General features: G+C 42.4%; 1 protein-coding gene across 1 annotated transcript; it reads left to right on the forward strand.

Moving 5' to 3' along the window:
* The first annotated feature begins 5,800 nt into the window (after positions 1-5,800).
* Positions 5,801-22,923, forward strand: spred2a (sprouty related EVH1 domain containing 2a). The gene is made up of 6 exons (XM_041982915.1): positions 5,801-6,208; positions 13,278-13,452; positions 15,104-15,272; positions 16,855-16,919; positions 21,338-21,493; positions 21,558-22,923. The coding sequence occupies exons 1-6, from the start codon at positions 6,183-6,185 to the stop codon at positions 22,206-22,208; spliced, it is 1,242 nt and encodes a 413-aa protein (XP_041838849.1). The 5' UTR covers positions 5,801-6,182; the 3' UTR covers positions 22,209-22,923.
* Positions 22,924-24,158: the final 1,235 nt, after the last annotated feature.

The raw sequence follows: 24,158 nt of genomic DNA on the forward strand, positions 1-24,158 counted from the left end.
ACTGTGAGGGGGGAATCTAAGGCCGTGACTTGTTCCTGCTGTAAACCTGGAAGATCTATGTTGTTAGGAATATGATGGATATCATTGTCTGATGGATCTAAGTGTGATGTATACAGAGTTTTATAGAAATCTCTAAAGATGTTGTTTATTGCATCTGGGTCATGCGTAATATTACCTATTGAATCTTTAACAGCCGATATGGTAGATTTTTCCTTATTTATTTTTAACTGGTTTTATTACTGTGTTCAAATGTCTCCAAGCGTAATCTTTGCACCAGAAATTCTGTTCTCTTGTTGATTATTTCATTTAATTCCAGCCTAGCCTTCCTTATTTGGTTCATCGTTGGTTCATCTGGTGAAGCACTGTAGGCGTCTTCTAATGATTTAATTCTTATTTCTAATATTTTTGAGTTTTCTTTCTTTTTTTTTATGTGATGTAAAAGAGATGATTTTGCCTCGCATTACCGCTTTCCCTGCTTCCCACAGAACACATGCTGAGACTCCTGGTTTGTCATTGTTTTCTAAGTATATAGCCCATTCTTTTGTGAAGTAGCTGATAAAGTCGGGATCTTTAAGCAACGCTGTATTAAATCTCCAGCTTTTAGTCGGTGGTGTGATTCTCGTGTTCCTCAAAGTAAAGGAAACTGGGGCATGGTCGCTGATAGTGATGGGGTGAATCTGGGTCTCTGAAATCTCACCAAAGAGCTGCTAACCAGAAAATAATCTAGCCTAGAGTATGAATGGTGAACTGGGGAAAAGAAGGTGTACTCTCTGATATTAGGGTGAAAAGACCGCCATATATCGCAAAGTCCAAAATCTTCCATATATTGTTTTACAGTGTTTGTGGTTGCCAGTTTCGATGATTTACAGTGTTACTTGACCTATCAGCTGAGCCCAGAACCATGTTAAAATCCCCTCCTGTGATCAGTGTGCTATCTGTGTGTTCAGAAAGTGATGTGAAGAAAGAGTGAAAGAAGGAGGGATCGTCAACATTTGGGCCATATAAGTTAGCTAAGCATAACTTCATATTTTGAATAGATAATTTTACTATGATGAATCTCCCTTCTGGATCTGTGATAACGCTGATTTCTGTGAATGTTACTTTTCTATTTATCAAAATGGCTACCCCTCTCTGTCTGGAGTTATAACAGGCTGAGTAAACATGAGGAAACTGGGTTGTAGAGAGGGCATTAACTGATGTTTTTGTCATATGAATCTCCTGTAAGAACACAATGTCTGCCTGCAGATCATTTAATCTATTAAAGATTTTTAGTCTCTTCTCTCTGGTCCCAGCTCCGTGCACATTCCACGTAATAAATCTAAGGATGGTCATGCTTGTGGTGAAAAAGTGAGTGTTGGATGCTTCTTGTTAATATAAATGTGTATGTGTGTGTGTGTGTGTGTAAGTGTATGAATATGTATGCGTAATGTTGTGTGCCTGTGTTGAATGTTATTAAATGTACTTGAATTAATAAATTCAAAACAATTCTGTCAATCTTAATATATTAGACCAGGTTGATCCACCATCCCCAGTGGAGGAGTGTGAGAGAGGAGATGGAAGAAGATGGAGGAACAGGAGAGAGAAAGCCGGCATAGACTGCTTTGTTCGCCCTGAGGCACCATGTTTCCGGTGTTCTTATCACCACCTACAGCAGAAACCAGCAGAGCAGGTGAGGAGGCGAAGCTGCCTTATTTATACATTTGTTCCAGTGTAAAGACATTTTATTTGGTCATTTTATTTCTTTTAAATACCTGTCAGACCATAAACTGTTCTTTGTTATATCACCTGTGTGCTTCTGCTGCTGCACCTGTGCTGCTGCAACAAAGCAGTTTCCCCTCTGAGGGACTAATAAAGGTTTATTATTATTATTATTATTATTATTATTATTATCATTAGTTTAACTTTAAGCTGTATTCCTAAAATGATATTCTTAATCATCTACATATCTCCAGGTTTCCGTTATGTACTGTATAGAATAATGGGACAGGGAGGATGGTGTTGGTTTAAGTTTATGAGACGAGTACATATAAATCAACAAGGCCGTATATAAGCAGTCTCATGAGAAAGTTATCAATCCATCAATACCTGGTGGATCAGTCTCGGCTCAAAATTCCCGGGCTGATTTTTTTGTCCCAGTCCAGCCTCAAACCCAACTCGTGGAACAACTGGCCCATGTTTTAAATGTGGGGAATCAGGACACTTCAGGAGAGAATGCACACAGTCGCCAAGCCCAGCAAACACATGCAACTACGGTGATGAAGACTTGGGTCGACTGTTGCAGTCGGATGTGATACCTAATCCAGGTCACCCACCACAGACTGGCTGCACCAAAAACAAGAGTGAGTCTGCAGATTGTTGTGACTGTGAGTGGCATACCCACACAGGCTGTGGTAGATACCGGAGCTCAGACAACTGTCATTTCTGAGGGGATGTTCAGACAACCTACAGAACACCTACCTTCGTAATGCAGGAGTAGGAAAGAGCATGATGACAAAATGTGGACTGAAGGTCACCCTAAAAATTGCATCCAAAAAGGTCGACTGGGATGTACATGTGGTCCCCGTATGTGACTCTGTTCATCTAAGATGTGACTGATAAAAGCCCATGACGTTGTCATCCACACCTGTGGATAATAAGGTCTTCATTGGCAATGAGCTGGTGCTCTCAAAGGTGGTAAAACATGGAGCAGACTACTGTGTAGCCAGAGAGACCCTAGGAAAGACCACCATCATACCACCTCCAAGACCAGGTATTCCAGCCGGACTAGAGCCCTTGCGCATCACAGAAGCAGTAACTTCCGACCTGGGTTACATGTCTGCAGTCACACACAAGATCGTAACAGGATCAGCCAAACCTGTACAACAGCCAGTTAGAAGACGCCTCTAGGTTTTCAGAGCGAGGAGGAAGAGCATCTTCACGCCATGCTCAAATAAAGTGTTGTCACCCCACCCTCATCCGAGTGGGCTTCTCCACTCGTCTTTGTATGCAAGAAGGATGGAGGAGTGTGGTGGTGTGTAGATTACCGCTACCTTAACAACCTGACAGTCCAGGATACGTACCCCTTGCCTAACAGTGTCTTGATGTTCTCGGAGGAGCCACTATGTTGTCAACACTTGATCTTCAGAGTGGCTACTGGCAGATAGCGGTGGATGACAAGGACCGCGAGAAGACAGCATTCATCACTAAACAGGGCCTCTGTGAGTACACCCGCATGCCGTTAGGGCTTTGTATTACCCCAAACACGTTTCAGAGGCGATGGAGCTCGTACTAAGGGGACTCCAGTGGGAAACATTGTTGATCTACCTGGACAATGTTATGGTCCTTGGCCGAGGAGTGGATGAAAGTCTGGATCGGCTCACACAAGTCTTCAGCCGTCTTCACAGCTTTGGGTTGAAGCTTCAGGAGGAAGTCCTTTTCCTGGGTCACATTGTGAGTGGTGACAGAATCCGCCCAAACCCAGCTCTGGTCAGAGATGTACAGCTCTGGATGTCCAATGTGCAGGAGCTGCAAGCTTTCCTGGGGCTGTGTAACTACTACCACAAGTTTGTTCCAACATTTGCAGAACTGGGAAGCCCCCTCCCCCCCTCCACCGCCTTCCAAAGAAAGATGCCACATGCCTGTGGACAGATGAACACCAGGGCGCTAAAAGAGAAGCTAACGACTACGCCAGTGCTGGGATAGCCCGCTGTTGGAGGCAAAGACATTCTCGACACAGATGCCTCGAGCCGCCGTATTGGAGCTGTTCTTTCCCACCTGCAGTGGGGTGAAGAGCGAATTCTCACGTATGGCAGCAATCACCTTACACCAGCATCAGCAGAGGTACTGTGTCACCAAACAGGAGCTGCTGGCTGTCGTCCATTTTACCCAACAACTCCGCCACTACCTCCTGGGCAGGAAGTTCTTGTTGAGGACAGATCATGGCAGCCTGGCTTGAACCTGGCTTTTCCGGTTCAAGTGTCCTGAAAGCCAGTTAACTCGCTGGCTGGAGGAGTTGAGCCAATATGACTTTGAATCGAGCATCAAGCAGGGCGGCAACATTCAAATCAGATGCCCTGTGAAGGCAAACCAGAGAACAGCCAAATAAATGTGACTGATACCAAGCAGGGAAAACTGGATATATACATATATATATACATACACATACACACATATATATATGTGTATGTGTATGTATATATATATATATATATATATATATATATATGTATATATATATATATATATATATATATATACAGGTGGGACTGGGAAAGTAGGAGGAGCCCAGGTGGGCTGAATAAGGATGACTGGTGAACACATTATACACAGACATGGCTGAAATGTGGGTCCAGATATGCAACCACAAGGGGTCACCTGACACTATCAGGTGTGAAAATGGGGAGAGTTCACACACACACACACACACACACACACACACACACACACCCACACATACACACACACACACACACACACACACACGCAAACACTCATGCAGACAATCACTGACTACCCCCCCCCCCCTTCGTTGGACCCCCCCCCTTCCACTGATGCCTCTTTTTTCCCCTCACCCTCATGTTATCTTTCCATCTGTGAAAACGGCGGCTGCCTGATCCTGTTGCTGTTTACATGTTGTTGTTGTCTTTTCATTCGTTCGTTGGGACGTGTCCAGGGTGTATCCAGAGTGTCGCCACCACATGGGGCTGCTGCACAAATTCAAGGACACACATAGAATAAATAACAATAAAAAAATTGTCACATATTTAAAAGTAATACAAACAACATAAAGATGGAGCAGCATGGATCAAAGTCTACTTGGCGAAGAATTAACCAGGCTAACCACCTCTAACTGAGTCTGGTTGTCCTGGTTTTAACACTCCAAAGCTCAAACCATCCGGGAGCTGGATGGGTGGGGTCCTGCATGATGCTCCTCCTTACAGACGTCCTCAGTAGAAGGAAGATATGGTCTTCTGTTTCCACCCAGTTCCTGTACCAGGGTGACGAGGGCGAATATGTTAGACTGTGGACCATTTCCAGCTGGGGGCAGTGAACGTGGCTTGTCCTCCTATCCAGTTCTTCTGGTCGTAGTACACATCCATGGGATGAGTCGGGGGGAGACCATCTGGGCCTGAATCTGGGTTGAAGGTGTCAGTTGGAGCAGCTGCAGTTAGTCGGGGAGGTCTGCAGGAGGATCGGGTGTGCCTGGTTCTGTTTACATTCACACCATGTTGGAATTCAATGTTAAAGTTGGTGCTGGAATAAAGTTGTTGAACAACATTTGTTGTTTTTAGATCCCATTTTAAGAACATAGCGTGAAAGTATATCATGACTATAAAATTTATTTTATTTATTTATTTATATATTTATTTATTTTTAAATCTATTTATAGACTAATATATAAGAAGGCAAAATTGGCAATTATGATGCTCATAATACACACACACACACACACACACACACACACACACACACACACACACACATATATATATATATGTGTGTGTGTGTGTGTGTATAGTAATTACCATGTTTGCCTATATGATAAACAGGACAAGACAATGACTCAGCTTTATTTTTATAAGAATAAGAATACATAAATAACACATGTGTGTAAAAATGTGGCAGTTTACCAATAATTCATGCATCAGAGCTGAAACAGTCATTTAAAATGATTTAATAAAACGGCTTAGAGAAACAAATTTATTCCAAATATTCAGTTAGAGGGAAAAGCTTCAACCTTTCAGTGACGTCATTATTATTATTATTATTATTATTATTATTATTATTATTATTATTATAGGCTAAGGTATAATGGTAAGGACACGTGACTGTCTGACGTCACCGCCTCTGCCTCCGCTCTTAGTCAAACATGGAGTAAGGAGGAGATGGGACTCATCCAGGACCATCCTCACCGACAGCAGCGCTCCAGTCTCGGTCACCGCGTTCCAGGCCGGTTCGGTGGAGGAGGAGGTGCTGAAGGAGGAGGAAGGTGAAGAGGAGGAGGGGATCGGATGCGCTCCCTCAGCTAAGGAGAAAAGGAGGTGACAGTGGTGTTGTTGGACCAGAACGCATCAGACCTGAGCGGCGCGCGTGAGGAAGCCGCAGCCACCGCGTCTGCCGCTGCCTCGTCAGAGGAAACATGAAGAAACCACACCGCGCTGCAGCGGCGCGAGCTCCTTACCACCGGAGGTGAAACGGAAAAGATGAGCGAGGACACGCGCCCAGACGAGTGAGTACCTCAACCCCCGCCATAGTCTGATGATGATGATGAGGATGATGACGGGGGGACACAGGAGGTCTGAGTCGTCTGATGATCACACGTTTCCTTCAGCATCTTCATCTCTCTGTAAAAACGAGGCCGTGGCATGTGTGAGTCATCATCGTCACCATCATCATCATCATTGCAGCTGGCTCTGACCTCAGGTGTGTCAGAACCACCCGGTAATCCGGTTCAAGATGTGGCCCAGATTTCATCAGACAGAAAGCAGTCAGATGAAGATGAAGGTGAAGTCCCGAACTGGCTTGAGAAGACCTGCTGTAGGTCCTGTTACTGGGAACAAGGAACAGAAAGGACATCTCTGAGCTCTGGTCTTCTTCGTATCAGCTGATTGTTGTTTATTCTCAGCTTCCTGTCTGATAACCAATCAGGTTTCATGTTACATCAGTAGATCCTGAAGATGATTTTAGGTCAGACAGACCAACCAACCCAAATTAGGGGTTTCCCAGTTCCCCAATTAGACCAGGAGGGTCAAACCCATCTTAGTCCAGGTTCCACACCCAGAACAATCTGGTCTCCAGTGGGATGGACCAGTGAAAGGAAAAATCCAGCATTTCACATGATGATCCGAGAAACATTTTCACATCTAGAATTTATTTTAAACGTACATACGTGTAGATTTCTACATGTATGTAATAATCCTGACACCAGCTCGTACAAGCGGGTCCTGTACTCCATACTCCCGGAGTAACCCCACAGGAGTCCCCGGGGGACACGGTCTCCAAGTCCACAAAGCACATGTAGACTGGTTCAGCGAACCCCCATGCCCCCTCAAAGACCCCGAAGAGGGTGTAGAGCTGGTCCACTGGTCCACGACCAGGACGAAAACCACACTGCTCCTCCTCAATCCGAGGTTCGACTATCTGACGGACCCTCCTCTCCAGCACCCCTGAATAGACCTTACCGGCGAGGCTGAGGAGTGTGATCCCCCTGTAGTTGGAGCACATCCTCCGGTCCCCCTTTTTGAAGAGGAGGACCACCACCCCAGTCTGCCAGTCCAGGGGAACTGTCCCCGATGTCCACGCGATGCTGCAGAGGCGTGTCAGCCAAGACAGCCCTACAGCATCCAGAGCTTTAAGGAACTCTGGGCGGACCTCATCCACCCCCGGGGCCCTGCCACCGAGGAGCTTTTTAACCACCTCAGCAACCTTAGCCCCAGAGATAGAAGAGCCAGTACCAGCTACCCCAGACTCTGCTTCCTCATCAGAAGACATGTTGGTGGGATTGAGGAGGTCTACGAAGTATTCCCTCCACCACTTCACAACGTCTCGAGTCGAGGTCAGCAGCCCCCCATCCCCACTGTACACAGTGTTGACGGAGCACTGCTTTCCCCTCCTCAGCCACCGGATGGTAGAACAAAATCTCCTCGAAGCTGTCTGGAAGTCATTCTCTATGGCCTCTCCAAACTCCTCCCATGCCCCAGTTTTTGCCTCAGCGAAGCCGACTCTGCGTTCCGCTTAGCCCGCCGATACCCATCAGCTGCCTCTGGAGTCCCACAGGCCAAAAAGGCCTGATAGGACTCCTTCTTCAGCTTGACGGCATCGCTTACTGCTGGTGTCCACCAACGAGTTTGGGGGTTACTGCCACGACTGTTTATATTTTTAAAAACTAAACAAAGAATTACAGTTACTTTAACATATTAGTTACTTTTATTATAATATTACAGATACTGTCTGTACCACACTCATCCTGTGGGCCAGATTGGACCCTCTGACAGGCCGGTTTTAGCCTCCTGGCCATACGTTTAACACCCCTTGTTTAAAGGTTCTGATGTCATTACGATGTGTGATCTGGACTGATCCATCTTTACTCCCCTACCTGTCCTGAAAAAGATCATTAGTGATTGTTGGAAACATGTTGTGAAGGAAATACCACGAGTCATGTTTTGTACTGTACCTGCTGTCTGTTACCGTGGAAACATCATCTAACATGCAGACTAAGCACCTTTCTAATGGATGCCACCACCTCACTACTGTTTTTCTACTAGCAAATGCATCGAGTTATGTCATCATTATAATTTATTTCTATTTCAATTTATTATTGAAAACCTCTTGAGATGTAACATCTCGTTTGCAAGGGGGACCAAAGGAAACATAAAGACATAACAATAGACAAAACAGTATTACTATATACCAAACACACTGTGTAAATATGAATAAAGGACAATACACGATGCGACGACTAGCACTTGCTTGCTTACACAACCCAACTTCCACCAAAACTATATAGAAACAACATTAACACATAAACACATAAACACATAAACACAAACACATAAACACACAAACACATAAACACAAACACATCAACACATCAACACAAACACATAAACACAAACACAAACACATCAACACATCAACACATCAACACATCAACACATAAACACGAACACATCAACACATAAACAGATAAACACATAAACACAAACACATAAACAGATAAACAAACACATAAACAGATAAACAAAAACACATAAACACATGAACACAAACACATAAACACAAACACATAAACAGATAAACAAACACATAAACAGATAAACACAAACACATAAACACATAAACACAAACACAAACACATAAACAGATAAACACAAACACATAAACACATAAACACAAACACATAAACAGATAAACAAACACATAAACAGATAAACACATAAACACATAAACACAAACACATAAACAGATAAACACAAACACATAAATACAAATACATAAACACATAAACACAAACACATAAACACATAAACAGATAAACACATAAACACATAAATACAAATACATAAACACATAAACACATAAACACAAACACATAAACAGATAAACACAAACACATAAATACAAATACATAAACACATAAACACATAAACACATAAACAGATAAACAGATAAACACATAAATACAAATACATAAACACATAAACACAAATATATAAACACATAAACACAAAAACATAAACACATAAACACAAACAAATAAACACATAAACATAAACACATATACACATAAACAGATGAACACATAAACACATAAACACAAACACATAAACACATAAACACAAACACATAAACAGATAAACGAACACATAAACAGATAAACACAAACACATAAACACATAAACACAAACACATAAACAGATAAACAAACACATAAACAGATAAACACAAACACAAACACATAAACAGATAAACACATAAACACAAACACATAAACAGATAAACACAAACACATAAACATAAACACAAACACATAAACACAAACACATAAACACATAAACACAAACACATAAACAGATAAACAAACACATAAACAGATAAACACAAACACATAAACACGAACACATAAACACAAACACATAAACAGATAAACAAACACATAAACACATAAACACAAACAGATAAACACAAACACAAACAGATAAACAAACACATAAACAGATAAACAAACACATAAACAGATAAACACAAACACATAAACACATAAACACATAAACACATAAACACATAAACACAAAAACATAAACACATAAACACATAAAAACAAACAAATAAACACATAAACACAAACACATAAACACATAAACACAAACAAATAAACACATAAACATAAACACATAAACACATAAACAGATGAACACATAAACACATAAAAACAAACACATAAACACAAACACGTAAACACATAAACACAAACACATAAACACACAAACACATAAACACAAACACATAAACACAAACACATAAACACACAAACACATAAACACAAACACATAAACACAAACACGTAAACACATAAACACAAACACATAAACACACAAACACATAAACACAAACACATCAACACATAAACACAAACACATAAACACATAAACACAAACACATCAACACATCAACACAAACACATAAACACAAACACATAAACACAAACACATCAACACAAACACATCAACACATAAACACATCAACACATAAACATATAAACACATAAACACAAACACATAAACACATCAACACAAAACACATAAACACAAACACGTCAACACATGAACACAAACATATCAACACCTAAACAGATAAACACATAAACACAAACACATAAACAGATAAACACAAACACATAAACACATAAACACAAACACATAAATACATAAACACATAAACACAAACACATAAACACATAAACACAAACACATAAACACATCAACACAAAACACATAAACACAAACACGTCAACACATGAACACAAACATATCAACACCTAAACAGATAAACACATAAACACAAACACATAAACAGATAAACACAAACACATAAACACATAAACACAAACACATAAATACATAAACACATAAACACAAACACATAAACACATAAACACAAACACATAAACACATAAACACAAATACATAAACAGATAAACACAAACACATAAACACATTAACACATTAACACATAAACACATAAACACAAACATATCAACACCTAAACAGATAAACACATAAACACAAACACATAAACAGATAAACACAAACACATAAACACATAAACACAAACACATAAACACATAAACACAAACACATAAACACATAAACACAAACAGATAAACAGATAAACACAAACACACAAACACACAAACACATAAACACACAAACACATAAACACAAATACATAAACACATAAACAGATAAACACAAACACATAAACACATAAACAGAAACACATAAACACAAACAAATAAACACATAAACAGATAAACACATAAACACAAAGACATAAACACAAAAACACAAAAACACATAAACACAAACACATAAACACAAACAAATAAACACATAAACACAAAAATAGATGAACACATAAACACATAAACACAAACACATAAACAGATAAACAAATAAATAAATGAAATAAGATTAACCCATAAATTACGTTAATCACATCAAGTTACAGCAGCCAGTCAGCAACAGCCATCATTTATTATTATTGTTATAATTATAAAACTGTCCTTTTTCCAGGTAATTTAGTTTATTATAAGCCATTAGATCCGAGTTCATATAATAATCAGTCACTAATCTTTATTATGTTCTTCAAGTTGGAATATCTCCTCCTCTGATGCATGTGTCCATCTGTAAACCATGAGGGATCATTTGGTATTAACTGCATTCAGTTTTCCAGGTGGAGTGAAGAAGCAGGCTACGTGACTCATTTCAAACACACCTGGTGCAGGTGTGGACTCCAAAGAACATCCATCATTACTGTAAACAAAAAAATCAGAAGCAAACCGAATTCCCTTTAAACTGCTTTATTTTATTTAATACATTAGTCCAAGATTTACTTCTGTCCCTTTTACTATCATATCACCTTATTCCTCCCAGCGGGAGGGTTGACTCCTGGGATTATACCCGTGGCTCAGACCTCATACACCAGCTACCTGCCCAGGTAGGAGACAGTGACGGTTTGCTGGCAGGAGCTTCAGTGTGTCAGCAAATGGAAAAAATGTCCAGCAGACAGAAACTGCAGGAAATCCTTGACCGAGATCTGATGCGTCCGTTGCTGAAGGTGTCACCTGACCTCACCTGTCCTTATCACCTGTCCTCATCACCTGACCTCACCTGTCCTCATCACCTGTTCTTATCACCTGTCCTTATCACCTGTCCTCATCACCTGTCCTCACCTGTCCTCATCACCTGTCCTTATCACCTGTCCTCATCACCTCTCCTTATCACCTGACTTCACCTGTCCTTATCACCTGTCCTTATCACCTGTCCTTATCACCTGACCTCACCTGTCCTCATCACCTGTCCTTATCACCTGTCCTCATCACCTGACCTCACCTGTCCTCATCACCTGTTCTTATCACCTGTCCTTATTACCTGTCCTCATCACCTGTCCTCACCTGTCCTTATCACCTGTTCTTATCACCTGACCTCACCTGTCCTCATCACCTGTTCTTATCACCTGTCCTCATCACCTGACCTCACCTGTCCTTATCACCTGTTCTTATCACCTGTCCTTGTCACCTGTCCTCATCACCTGCCTCACCTGTCCTCATCACCTGTCCTTATCACCTGCCCTCACCTGTCCTTATCACCTGTTCCTATCACCTGTCCTTATCACCTGTCCTCATCACCTGTCCTCACCTCTCCTTATCATCTGACCTCACCTGTCTTCATCACCTGACCTCATCACCTGTCCTTATCACCTGTCCTCATCACCTGACCTCACCTGTCCTTATCACCTGTCCTCATCACCTGACCTCACCTGTCCTTATCACCTGTCCTCATCACCTGACCTCACCTGTCCTTATCACCTGTCCTCATCACCTGTCCTCATCACCTGTCCTTATCACCTGTCCTCATCACCTGACTGCACCAGATTCGCCAGCATTGTGTGATAAAGCTGCACACTCAGGAACGATGATGATTATTAGTTGGTGTGAACAGGTGATAAAAGTGTGTGTGTGTGTGTGTGTGTGTGTGTGTCACTGCAGAGTGATGGCTCATGACACACTATCTGTTAGACTGCAGGCTGAATCCCAGCAGAGGGAAACACATGTTCTGATTGGCCGCTTGCTTGCTGCTGCTCTGAATACGGCTGGGATCTCAGGATCCAGGAACCTGAGAGTCCAGGAACCTCAGGATCCATGAGGGTTACCCTTCAATAAAACAGTGAACGAGCAGCTGATCTTCAAATGTTCAAATAAAGGTGGGGGAGGGGGGTATCAGTCTTGGCCAATCAATGAGCTGGATTTCCTTCTTCTATCTTTTTGGTGAGAGGTAGTTTCAAGAAACATCTCCCCCTAGTGAGCGGAGAAAGAGTGGGGGAGTTGGTGGGAGTGGCTAACTGGAAAGGAGGTTTTTTCCTTTCACAGTAAGAGATTCAGTTTAAATCCACCAATCAGAGCTTTGGTTCTGTGGCGTCCCAACACCTGGATGAGATTTTTTCTGCCTGGAGAGGAACGTAATCCTGTCAGCGGTTTTCAGGCGGCTGATGAGGATGGTTTGCTTCCTCGGTTGCAGTGACAGCTACGTTGTGCGGGTCAAAGCGGTGGTGATGACCAGAGATGAGTCGAGTGGCGGCTGGTTGGCGCAGGACGGCTGCCTGAGCAGAGTGGGCGTGGCCAGGCTGCAGCCGAGCGAGCTGCTGGGACGAAACACCTTCCTGATCCATGGAGAGCGGCTGAAAGACCGGCAGGTGGGTTCCCAACCTGCTTCGCTCTGAATGTTATGGAAACGTTGCTAACAGACGTCCTCCTCAGGCTTTTTCTGACATTTTTCTGAACCTTCTTTTTCATGTGGTTGCCATGGTTCTAGCTTTGCAGCTAGTAGCATGCATTTTGCAATAACTCTTCTTTTGAGTCAGATTTTTGAATCCAGCGTATTTTTCTCTCATCTTTTATATCCTGTTGATGCATTTAACACCTTTTGAGACCAAAAATTTCTACCCACAAAAACTGCAATAAAATCCATCAACATCAATACTTAGTTTTTCCTAAATCACTTAAACAACTTCAGACCTGCTCAAAACCTCCAATCAATCATTTAAGGATTTTAACCCTGTAAATGCCAGTTTAATTATTGGAATTAATATTTTTTAAGTGTGTATGTGTGCAACAATTTAATAATTGACTTCTAATCAACCGTTAAATAAAAGATATTTCACTCAAAAACAAATCACTCTTAGCTCCCCCTGGTGGTCCTGCGGCTCAAAATAAAGCTGGAAAAATACGAGTATTTGGAGCATCTACGTACAATGGAAAACCATCTGAATCAGGTGGAATCCAGTAAAAAGGTCAAGTAACACGACTTTTCTTCCATATTAAATTCTGACATTAAATGATTAACTATTTTAAACTGGAATGACTTTGAGATTAAAATATGGATTTTTAATGGAGTTCAGTGGAACATTTTTGGCCATAAAGGTCCCTAACGGGAGTGTCTGATACTGCATAAAAATACAGATGCAATCAAATCAATTTTACTGATAATCGTTGACATTCCAGGACTGTAATCAAGACCGAATACCCATCCCTCTGGTAATTAATATATAGAAAAGAAATAATGATTTTGATGTATATATATGTATATATATATATATATATATATATATATATACACATATGAATATTTCAAATAACTAAATTGGCATCTAAGGCATTAAAATCCTAAAAATATTAGAATTTTTGGTAGCTTTGAGCAGGTCTGGAGTTTAGTGATTTACAAAAAACAGAGGTGAAAAAAGTATTGTTGTTTGATGATTTTACAATAGTAACTGCGAGGTCATATTTGGCCATAAAGGTCACCAGAGGTTCTAAAATTAGAGGACACGAGGGTTATAGAATAAACTTGTAGCAGTATTTATATAAAAAGAGAAACCAGCATTTATTAATGTCCATTACTTTGAATTTTAAAGTAATAATAAAAACTTGCTCCAGAGAAATGAGCTCCAGCTGTTTTTATTCCAACACGGAGTTTTACCTGGATGATGTTTGTGGTTGGAGCGTCCTGTAGAGGGACTGTCAGTGGAGCTGAGGAAGCCTCAACGGTCAGACCGGCTTCTTCCCTGTTCAGTTTTACATCCCGTCTAAAGAGCCTCCTCTTTTCGTTGGCGTTTCACCCAGTCTGACTTTGCTTTCATTGTTTGCATTGTTTTTATTTTGTATTGATTTTTATTGTTTTAATGATTTTTATTGTTTTAATGATTTTATCGTCTTGTCTTTTATTATTTAATGTTTTATTGTTCTTAGTTATTTTACGCTCAGCACTTTGTTCAGTGGCTGCTGTCGTAAAGTGCTTTATAAATAAAGTTGGCTCGGCTTGGAGTGTAACCTTACCTTTCTCATCAGGTGATTCTGGAGTGCTTCTTGAAAAAGGACCTGGTCTACACGAAGGCAACGCCTACTTTCCACCACTGGAAGGTGGACAATAAAAAGTGCGGTCTGACCTTCCAAAGTCCGTCTGACGCTCGAGCCTTTGACCGCGGCGTTAGGAAAGCTCTGGAGGACCTGACAGAAGGTACGCAGAAGAAACCTTAATGTCCCCTTAACTCGTCCTAAAGCTTCATCCAGTTATTTAAACATTTACTTCAAAGTTCAGCTCAGCTTTATACAGCTCCAGTTCACAAATGAAGTCATCCCAACGTTCCTTTACAGACACAGTCCAGTTCATCGTAGTCCAGTTATAATCCAATTAAAAATAATCCACTAAAATGCCCATTAGAACCAGAACCAGGAAGGAGGCCCATCTTCCTGGACCTGTGGGGGGTGGAGAGGACAGCAAAGAGGGGTCAATAAGCAGCAGAACTCGTTACATCCTCCGAACAGAGAACTTTGTTTTTGTTCTTGAGGCGGTGGGAACAAAGTTCTTGGTTCTTGTTCTCGACACATCAGAACTTTTTCATTGTGGGGCGTCGGAGAAAAATTCTGTGATTGACTGAAAAATTTAAATGGGCTGAAAATCTTGAAGCAGGAAGTTGTACGATACTCTGTACGATACTCTGTACGATACTCCTGAAAATGAAGACATGGAAACCACCTCCACCAAAACTCCACCCTGCCGCAGACAAGGTGAAAGAAGACTACCTGCTGTAGTATGCAGGGTCAGACCGGCTTTTCCTGGCAGGTCCACACAGTTTATTTACTGGTCTGACTGGTCCATAATATCAGCGGCCCAACTAAAACCGGGACCCTGTTCTTGCGTACCTGTACCTGAGTAATTTATTCATCCAAATATTCAGCACCGAACTTACTTTCCTGACCAATGAAACCCATCAATCCACAGCCCATTGGTTCTTTTCTTAACTGACAGCAGGCTGAACCAATCAGATGCTTTCAACCCGTCTGGGTCTGTACCAGTGGATGCAGCGACCTGTCAGAACCCAGGAGGGGAAACGAAGAGGAGGAGCACTGCTTTCACATCACCAAGGTTCTGTTCTCAGAAAAGAGGCCCAGCAAACCCAGTAAGTCTGATCCATACGAGCCAGTTAGCGGTGAGAACGCTAGCTATTAGCAGTGAGCGCGTCAACAGTTAGTGGTGAGAATCATTTCTTCTTCTACTGTTTCTGGAAAGTTTGAAAAGGAGTCTACGCCTCTGCTTCTTTTTATGTTTTCTTCTTAGAATGAACATCATCATGATCTCCTCCATCATCAACATGTTTGTTATGGTCTGAAACTGACATCAGAACTCGGAGATGGACTCTGAGCTCTGCACTGCCTTCTGGTGGATGTACTTGCTACAGCCATGCGAACATAGAGGGGGCTTGGGGCGCATGATGACTGTGAAACTATTTACATACATGAAGGGGTCCAGATCCTTGCAGTACTCTAACTGAACAGGAGTCACTGAGATCTCACTCATCTTTTAAAACTGTATGTTCATGTGTGGATTTTAACTTTTTTTCTTAACATCAGAAGTTTTTTTCAGCGTTGGAGAAAACAGCTTTCCCTTCCTGCTCATCATCATCATCATCACCATTACCATCATCATCATCATTCCAGTTACTGCAGCTTTTTGTCGTCCAGTCAAGTTTATCCAGCAAGTCCTCCGCTGAAGGTCTTCTGGAGGAAACTGATCCTCAGATCTGCTCTCTGACCTCCAGGCTCGACCACGTCTTCGTCCACGCTGCAGAATGAAGCAGAGCTCGGAGACGACGACGTCTTCACGGTGAGAAGTTTGAATGTTCTGGCTGGTTTTCCTTAATGAACGTGTGTTGTGTTCGTGTGTCTTTGTGAGGTCCAGCTTCTCTTTTAGACCTTAACGAAGACGTCCTCACTGTAGGGCCGATTTCTCACAAGGCAGCACAATAAATGTGTGTATGTTGTAATGGATGTTGGACAGGAAGAGTGAAGGACGGGAGGGTCGGACATCCTCATGTGTTTACAACATCACACACAAACACCTGTCCAGGTGTACCTGCCTCTGGCCCAGTAACAGCTGGGATACGCTCTTGATTTAAACTGGGGGTCTTGGTGGTTTGTGGCTGGAGGACCCAGGTTCAAGTCCCTGGTCTGGTACAACGTGAAACATTGTGGGCCATGGAGTGAGATGAGATCTTTAACTCCCATCTACACTCTGACGCGTGTCGAGTAATCCAGGAAGTATTTCCGTGACCCCCCATGGACCATGTGACTGGTTTGGAACACAGCTCAGATCTCGCCGTGATCCTTATCTCAGCCATACGAGAAAATATTTTCAAAGGCTGGAGAAGTTGTCCCTCCCCCACAAAAAAACTCAATTCAAACACAAACACAGTTTTTTAGCTCTTTTAAAAAATAAAATCATAAATCATGAAATTCTGTATCAACGATATTGAGCGTAGGTGTTATAGCTCAGTTTATTGGAACAAAAGCTGGCAGGAAGTGAGGTTGATCTGGATCTGATCTGGATCGGAGGGGTGTTTTGTTAACCATGAGGGACATTTTCTTGCAGATTCTTTTCAAAATTCTGGTATTAATGATAATGTGATGCTGATGTGCCAAAAAATGAAGTAACTCCTGGTACAACTTCACGAAATGCTTCACAGCCCTCATTTTAACAACGTCCCTTAAACGGCTGGTAAAAATGACGTTATTCTCATAAAATTATGACTTTATTCTAGAAGTCTGTGAGTTTTTTCTTAATGTCGCCCTGAGACTCCGTTGTAATTATGAAATTATGATAAAATGAATAATGACTTTTCATCTCATAATTATGAAATACTTTGTTGGCATATTTAATTTACAAGGGGCAGGAACGTCCTCCGTAAACTGGTAAAACAAGTGGGTGAAGCACTGATGCCAGAGTGATGTGTACGTTGTGCTTCAAGCTACAGTATTTGATTCCTGCTTTCTAGACTAAATGTGACAGAATGTGCAGTTTTAAAACCTCCTTTGCAGTTAGTCAACTACAGTGTGGGTATAAAGAAAATGGGGTCAATATGAAGAAGCAAATCCCCAAACTAGCATTAATAAAACATTACTGTACATTATTACATTACATTATTATGGGTGCAAGTGCTGTACACATTAAGGCACTTTTTACTATTAGTTTGTTTTTATCTTGCGATATTATTTAGTTTCCAACATGATGAGTCTTAACTCAGAACAACCCCCATATAAGTTAAATGAAAATGTGTGTCTCAATCCAGAATAGCATGCTTTGATCTTTGATGCACAAAAGCCTTATTTTGTATGTGATTTACAAAACGTAAATCTCATTAATTAAATAGTCCTGTTGAAATGATAAACCATCCTGCTTGGAGGGCCTGTAACTCTGGCGTACTTTCATGTAGAAACTCCATGCAAAGTTTAAACAGGTCGGGAATTATAAAACTTTTACTGTCTAAAAGGACATTTTAATATCTTTTACATATTTTACAGAACTGCTTTTTATAAAAATTCAGTAATCACACTCAGATGCTCCCCACCCTAACACACACTCTAAATCTTGCTCTTAAAATTATTCAGACAATTTGTGTAACTTCTTTCATGTCCACAGTTGTTTCAGTACACACACAAGTTATATATCAAAACGTAGGCATTTCTACTGGCTTACATCCATTATGACTTTCATTGCAATTGGTTTTAGGGTTTTCTCTCACATCACCTCAGAACCCAGAGTAAGCCCACTGTACGGTTTTATCAGGCTAACTACCTTTAGTCCAATAACTCCCACCGTAAAGGGTGTGTTTAACTGGTGAAACAGTGTCTCACTCAAATGCCAGGTTACTTATTCACTCATGTTTATTGCAACCAGCAGGTGCTACTTGCTAATAGCAACAAGCATCCCCTAGTAACCGTGTCGCTTTCAGGTAAACAACTGCAACGACACAAACAACAGAACACAATATTAACACCACGTACACTTGGCGGGCAGCATACTGATTGCACATTTTGTGGAAACAATCATATCCTTAACAACTTTTATGTGACTCACCAGCTCAGTCTCACCAGCAAACAGCGATAACTCTGGCAATAAAGAAACGGGGGATCCGGCACACACCAACCCCCTCACTGTCCGACTTTACACAAGGAAAAAAACGCTTCAAAAGAACACTGTGAAAAGGCTGGCTGGTGATAATATTACGTACACAAAGTAAACCTACATGCCACTCAAAAGAGAAAGAAAAGGAAAATCCACACACCCACCGCTGGCTCTGTTCATTTCCATTATATGTTTGCTCAGATTTCTGCTCTACTCAGGTGGTGAGGGGTGTTATTGACTTCACACTTAAGCCATCGAATCATAGAAATGACACCTGTGTGTTCAGCAGACCATTTCGCCGCTCACCATTTAAGATTTTTTCAATATGACTTTTGTCTGTTTGTTGGAAGGGTGCGCTGAACCATGAATGAGCTCCTACAGGTTTTCCCCTAGTTTTTAAAATACAAATGAAAAACACTTTACTTAGTAATAAATTCTGTTTTCCTGTTCTGGTGACTGGGATTAAAAGCTGCGGTGTCTACATGCAGTTCAATAAAAAAAATAAATAAATAAGGTGGACAAAAATCACAACAATTTGCTTGGAGTTTTACGGGTTAAAGAGAAACTTGGCCTGCATCAGTTCCTGGTCTTTGTTTTCGCAGGATGTCCAGTCATGAAGACGGCCGCTGACCTTAGAGGAAAGGATGGGCCAACCTGCCTGTAGGAGCCATTTTAAGTATCTGTATATGGATATACAGATACCAAGTGGCAGCATTGTACAGCCTTTGTCACCGCTTATATAAGCAGGAACCTTCCTGCAGGGGACAAGTGTTGCTTGTAGGAAGGTGAACACAGTAATTTTACCGTTTGTTGGTTCGTAGTCCATTCATTCCTTACATCTTCATGTTTGGATAAAAATGCATTGTTGCTGTATTGGTACTCTGTGTATTAGGAATGGCCTGTGAACAGGTGGATTTACATGCTTCACAGAACATTTGGTGAGCAATAAAAAAGAGCAAACTGCAAATTGTTTGGACTTGGCTAATTGTATACAAGTGTTCCCATAAGCAGCACTTCAGGCGCTTTAAGCATGGGCTTCGCACCTTTACGCTGCTGCTTGCAGAGCATTCTTCTTCATCCTGTTTGCAGGCCGGTAGAGGAAGAGGAGGGTGTTTCTGGGACACTTCCTGTAACGATGCTTCCGGTCTAAAAAATAAACATCTAGTTTGTCAGAACCAAACCTTACCCTTTTTGTTTAAAGGGTTAGTGCACCCAAAAATGTGTTTTTTCAGCTGTAAACACAGTTTCACTTAATTGTGATGAAAACCACATATACTGTTGATAAAATTAGTATTTTTAAATCTATTTTTGTAGGTAAAAAATGTCTCATAGCGCCCTCTACAGGGTAAAACCAGGTCATGTTTTTGGTGACATAGAGAGGTTGTTTACATTTAAAACCCCCACAGCCCCTCCCTCCAGATGCAGGTAGGCGTGGCCTCACCTTGCAGACACAGAAAGCCCCGCCCACCAACACATATGAAGGGATGTGAACTTATCTAGTGTAGATCTGCTAGTTTCAGACTTCTGTTCTTCCACAGAGTTTCTGATGAAATCTTCCTGCGATGGGACGGATTTGTGCTTCTGAGGGTGTAAAAGTAAAACCGGACTTTATTCTTTACCTGCTGATCCTCATCTGGCGACAGACAGCAGCTCAAATCGTAGCAGCAGCAACTTCCAGCAGCTCTTCCTGCAGCTGCCACAACCTGCCGCGAGTCTCCACAGCTTTCCAGAGCTGCTGGAGCTGCTGACAGCAGCTAACAGCTAACGGCTAACAGCACTAACAGTTCACACTGATACGTTCAGGACCACCTGGTTCATGTGGAGCTGAGGAGGTTCAGGAGGGAAAGTCTTCCTCATCAAAGACGCTCTGTGGCGTAGCTGCTTTGTGAAACTGGCTTTGCATCTTGTGAGCTGAGCTGCTGTCTGTCAATCATTTTTGTCTGTGCATCCCGACCCACCCACTCTCCGCCCCCTGATCACCCCACACCTCCCACCCCGACCCCTGCAGTTTCAGGCATTTTTCAAATTGGGCAGTGGGTGGAGTTATGCAGAAAGTAGGGGGCGGAGCTACACTTTAACCCAGAATTCCTTCTGCTCACACCTTCTCTTTCTTCCTCCAGACCGCCACCGACAGCTCGTCCAACTCGTCTCAGAGGAGAGAGCCGGTGATGCACGCCATGGCGCCGGCCCACTTCTGCGAACTGCGGCGCCACCGCTGCATCTTGGGTCACCTGTATGAGCAGCACCGGGCCTCAGACCAGCGCTTCCTGGACCAGGCGAGTTGTCCTCCTCTGAAAACTGGAACTGAACACACTTGCTCTAACAAGTGTTTCTCTGCAGGCGGTGCACGTGTTTCCTCGTCATGTCAGTTTCCAAGTGGAGGAGGAGATCGTACGCATCAACCCCCGCGAGCGGACCTGGCTCACCGGCTACGAGGACTACCGTCACGCCAACTCTACGAGGGGCAAGCTCACCCAGCCGCACAATCCGGATGCCTACGTGCACTTCACCAAGACTGAGCTGCCCAAACATGACTATGCCTACCTGTACCCGCTGAGCTGCGACGGGAAGCTGGGCGCCGGCCGCAGGGCAGTGGTGACGCTGCAGCCACCTCAGCTGAAAGCCACGCGACGGCCGGAGGACAGCGAGCACCTCCGCTGCGTTTACTGTCAGGACACGTTCAACAGCAAGGACAACGGGCGGGGCCGCTGCCAGGAGGCGCCGGACCCCATTCAGACCTGCATCCGACGGGTCAGCTTTATGTGGTGCGCCGACAGCCTGCTGTACCACTGCATGTCCGACCCGGAGGGCGACTACTCGGACCCGTGCTCCTGCGACACCAGCGATGAGCGCTTCTGCCTGCGCTGGGCGGCGTTGGTGGGTCTGTCGCTGCTGGCGCCGTGCATGTGCTGCTACGCCCCCCTTAGGGCGTGCCACCGGTGCGGCATGGTGTGTCGCTGCTGCGGTGGGAAACACAAAGCCGTGGGCTGAGGCCCCGCCCACCCAGCCTGAGGCATCGCCCACCCCATGCAGACCACACAGAGATGGAGGCAGCTGTGATTTCTGTTGTCGTTTCAAGAAAAAGTAAAAACTTCATCGCAAAGCTCCTCCTGTAAATATCATCCTGTATCTTTTCACGTCCATGTTCGGGCCATCAGAGTTAACTCACACCTTCACACCGGGACATAACGTGTGCCTTTAACATGAGCAAATAACCATACATCATAAATGTAGAAGCAGATTCCTCCCAGACCAGACCAGGAGGGAGCTTAGCTTCCACTGGAGGCTCTTCCAGGTAACCTCAAGATCACTTTACTTCATGCATATTCAGGCAACTTTATTTAACCTTAGAAGGTAATTCAGTTTGAGTCTTCAGATTAACAGAAACAGCCTAAAAAATAACATCAATCACAAATAAACAGCTTTGAATGACATATTTACGGCTGCAACAAAATGTCAACAAATACTCAATTTAACATAATTCATAATAAGTCATTCATATTCATGAACCAGGACTCTAAAATGTAAACGATTTACTGCCATCAGAAGCATTTAAGGGTCTAACTGCAGAAGATAAAAAGGAGTCTGAGCAAGCGCTGCCCCTTCCTGATGGTGTCGGCATCTCGTTTTATGAAGCCCAACCTAAGAAAAATAGGGAGAAAATTATCAGTTTTATTAATCGTTATTAATCTTTATTTGGCCCTTTAAAAAATGTGAAAACAATTAACAAAATATTTTTTGTATATGTACATCATATATATATATATATATATATATATCAAAATTATTGTAGTACAAAGGTGTCCACCAGGGGGCAGAAGACAAGTATCAGGTTGTGTACAACAGAGTTTTGGGCTTTTACCATAAAATGATGCAAAAGGTCTCAGAAACTGTGAATCAGATATGAAAACGTATGGCATTAAAGCTTCCTGGCAGCTGGTCAACCCTGGAATATGAATATATTACATGAACACAGGGCTCTAAATGAACAGCAGCCAATGTGGCTGGTAGAATCCTGACGTTACCAGCCAATCAGAAGGATCGGATGAGTGGAAAATGATCAAGGTGATGGGTGCATCTGAATGCATTAGATCATACGCCTACATATTTCTTTAAATTGTTTTTGACCATTTTTCAAGAAAATGCTGAAAACAAGATTCTCACAACGGTCCTCGTTCACCAACATCGTACAAATGTTCTTTTTTTCTCAAGTTGTATTTAAGAAGTTTTCATGAAAATCTTCAGTCAGATTTACAGATGTGTTCATACACCGTGAAATTATTCGTATCTTTCCTCTTAGACTGGTGAACGCCAGCCTCTCGTAAGTTAAGAGGACCGACCTGCTGGTTAAAAGAAGCCGTTAAAAACAAAGTGAGGATGCTACACTGCAAAACATCCCTTCCAACTTTTTACAGACGCGATGCTGCCGTCACAATCCGCTCATATTTTTCCATGAAATGATAAAATGTCTGTCTCAACATCTGATATGAATGAAAAGATGGGTTGATGAGATTCTGCTTTCTTTACAGAGACCCAACTTTTATGGAGCTGGGGTCATCAACATGTCAGATGAGAACTGATTAATAATGATGGTTTGTTTACAGGCGTCGTCACGGCATCACACTGAATCCTACGTGTCAGCACAACAGACTTTTTTTTTTGTTCATAATGAAGCAAACACATAGTGTATACATTAGCTAGCTTCCATATTCATGCTAAGCTATGCTTGCTACATGCAGACTCGATGAGACCCAGTGGTATCAGTCATGGTAATAGTAGGTAGGGTAGGCGGTATCAGCCCGGTGGTATCAGCCGGTGGTATCAGCAGATGGTATCAGCCGGTGGTATCAGCCGGTGGTATCAGCAGATGGTATCAGCAGATGGTATCAGCCGGTGGTATCAGCTGGTGGTATCAGCCGGTGGTATCAGCTGGTGGTATCA

This window comes from Melanotaenia boesemani, chromosome 4 (genome assembly GCF_017639745.1).
Source record: "Melanotaenia boesemani isolate fMelBoe1 chromosome 4, fMelBoe1.pri, whole genome shotgun sequence".
Taxonomy (NCBI): Eukaryota; Metazoa; Chordata; class Actinopteri; order Atheriniformes; family Melanotaeniidae; genus Melanotaenia; species Melanotaenia boesemani.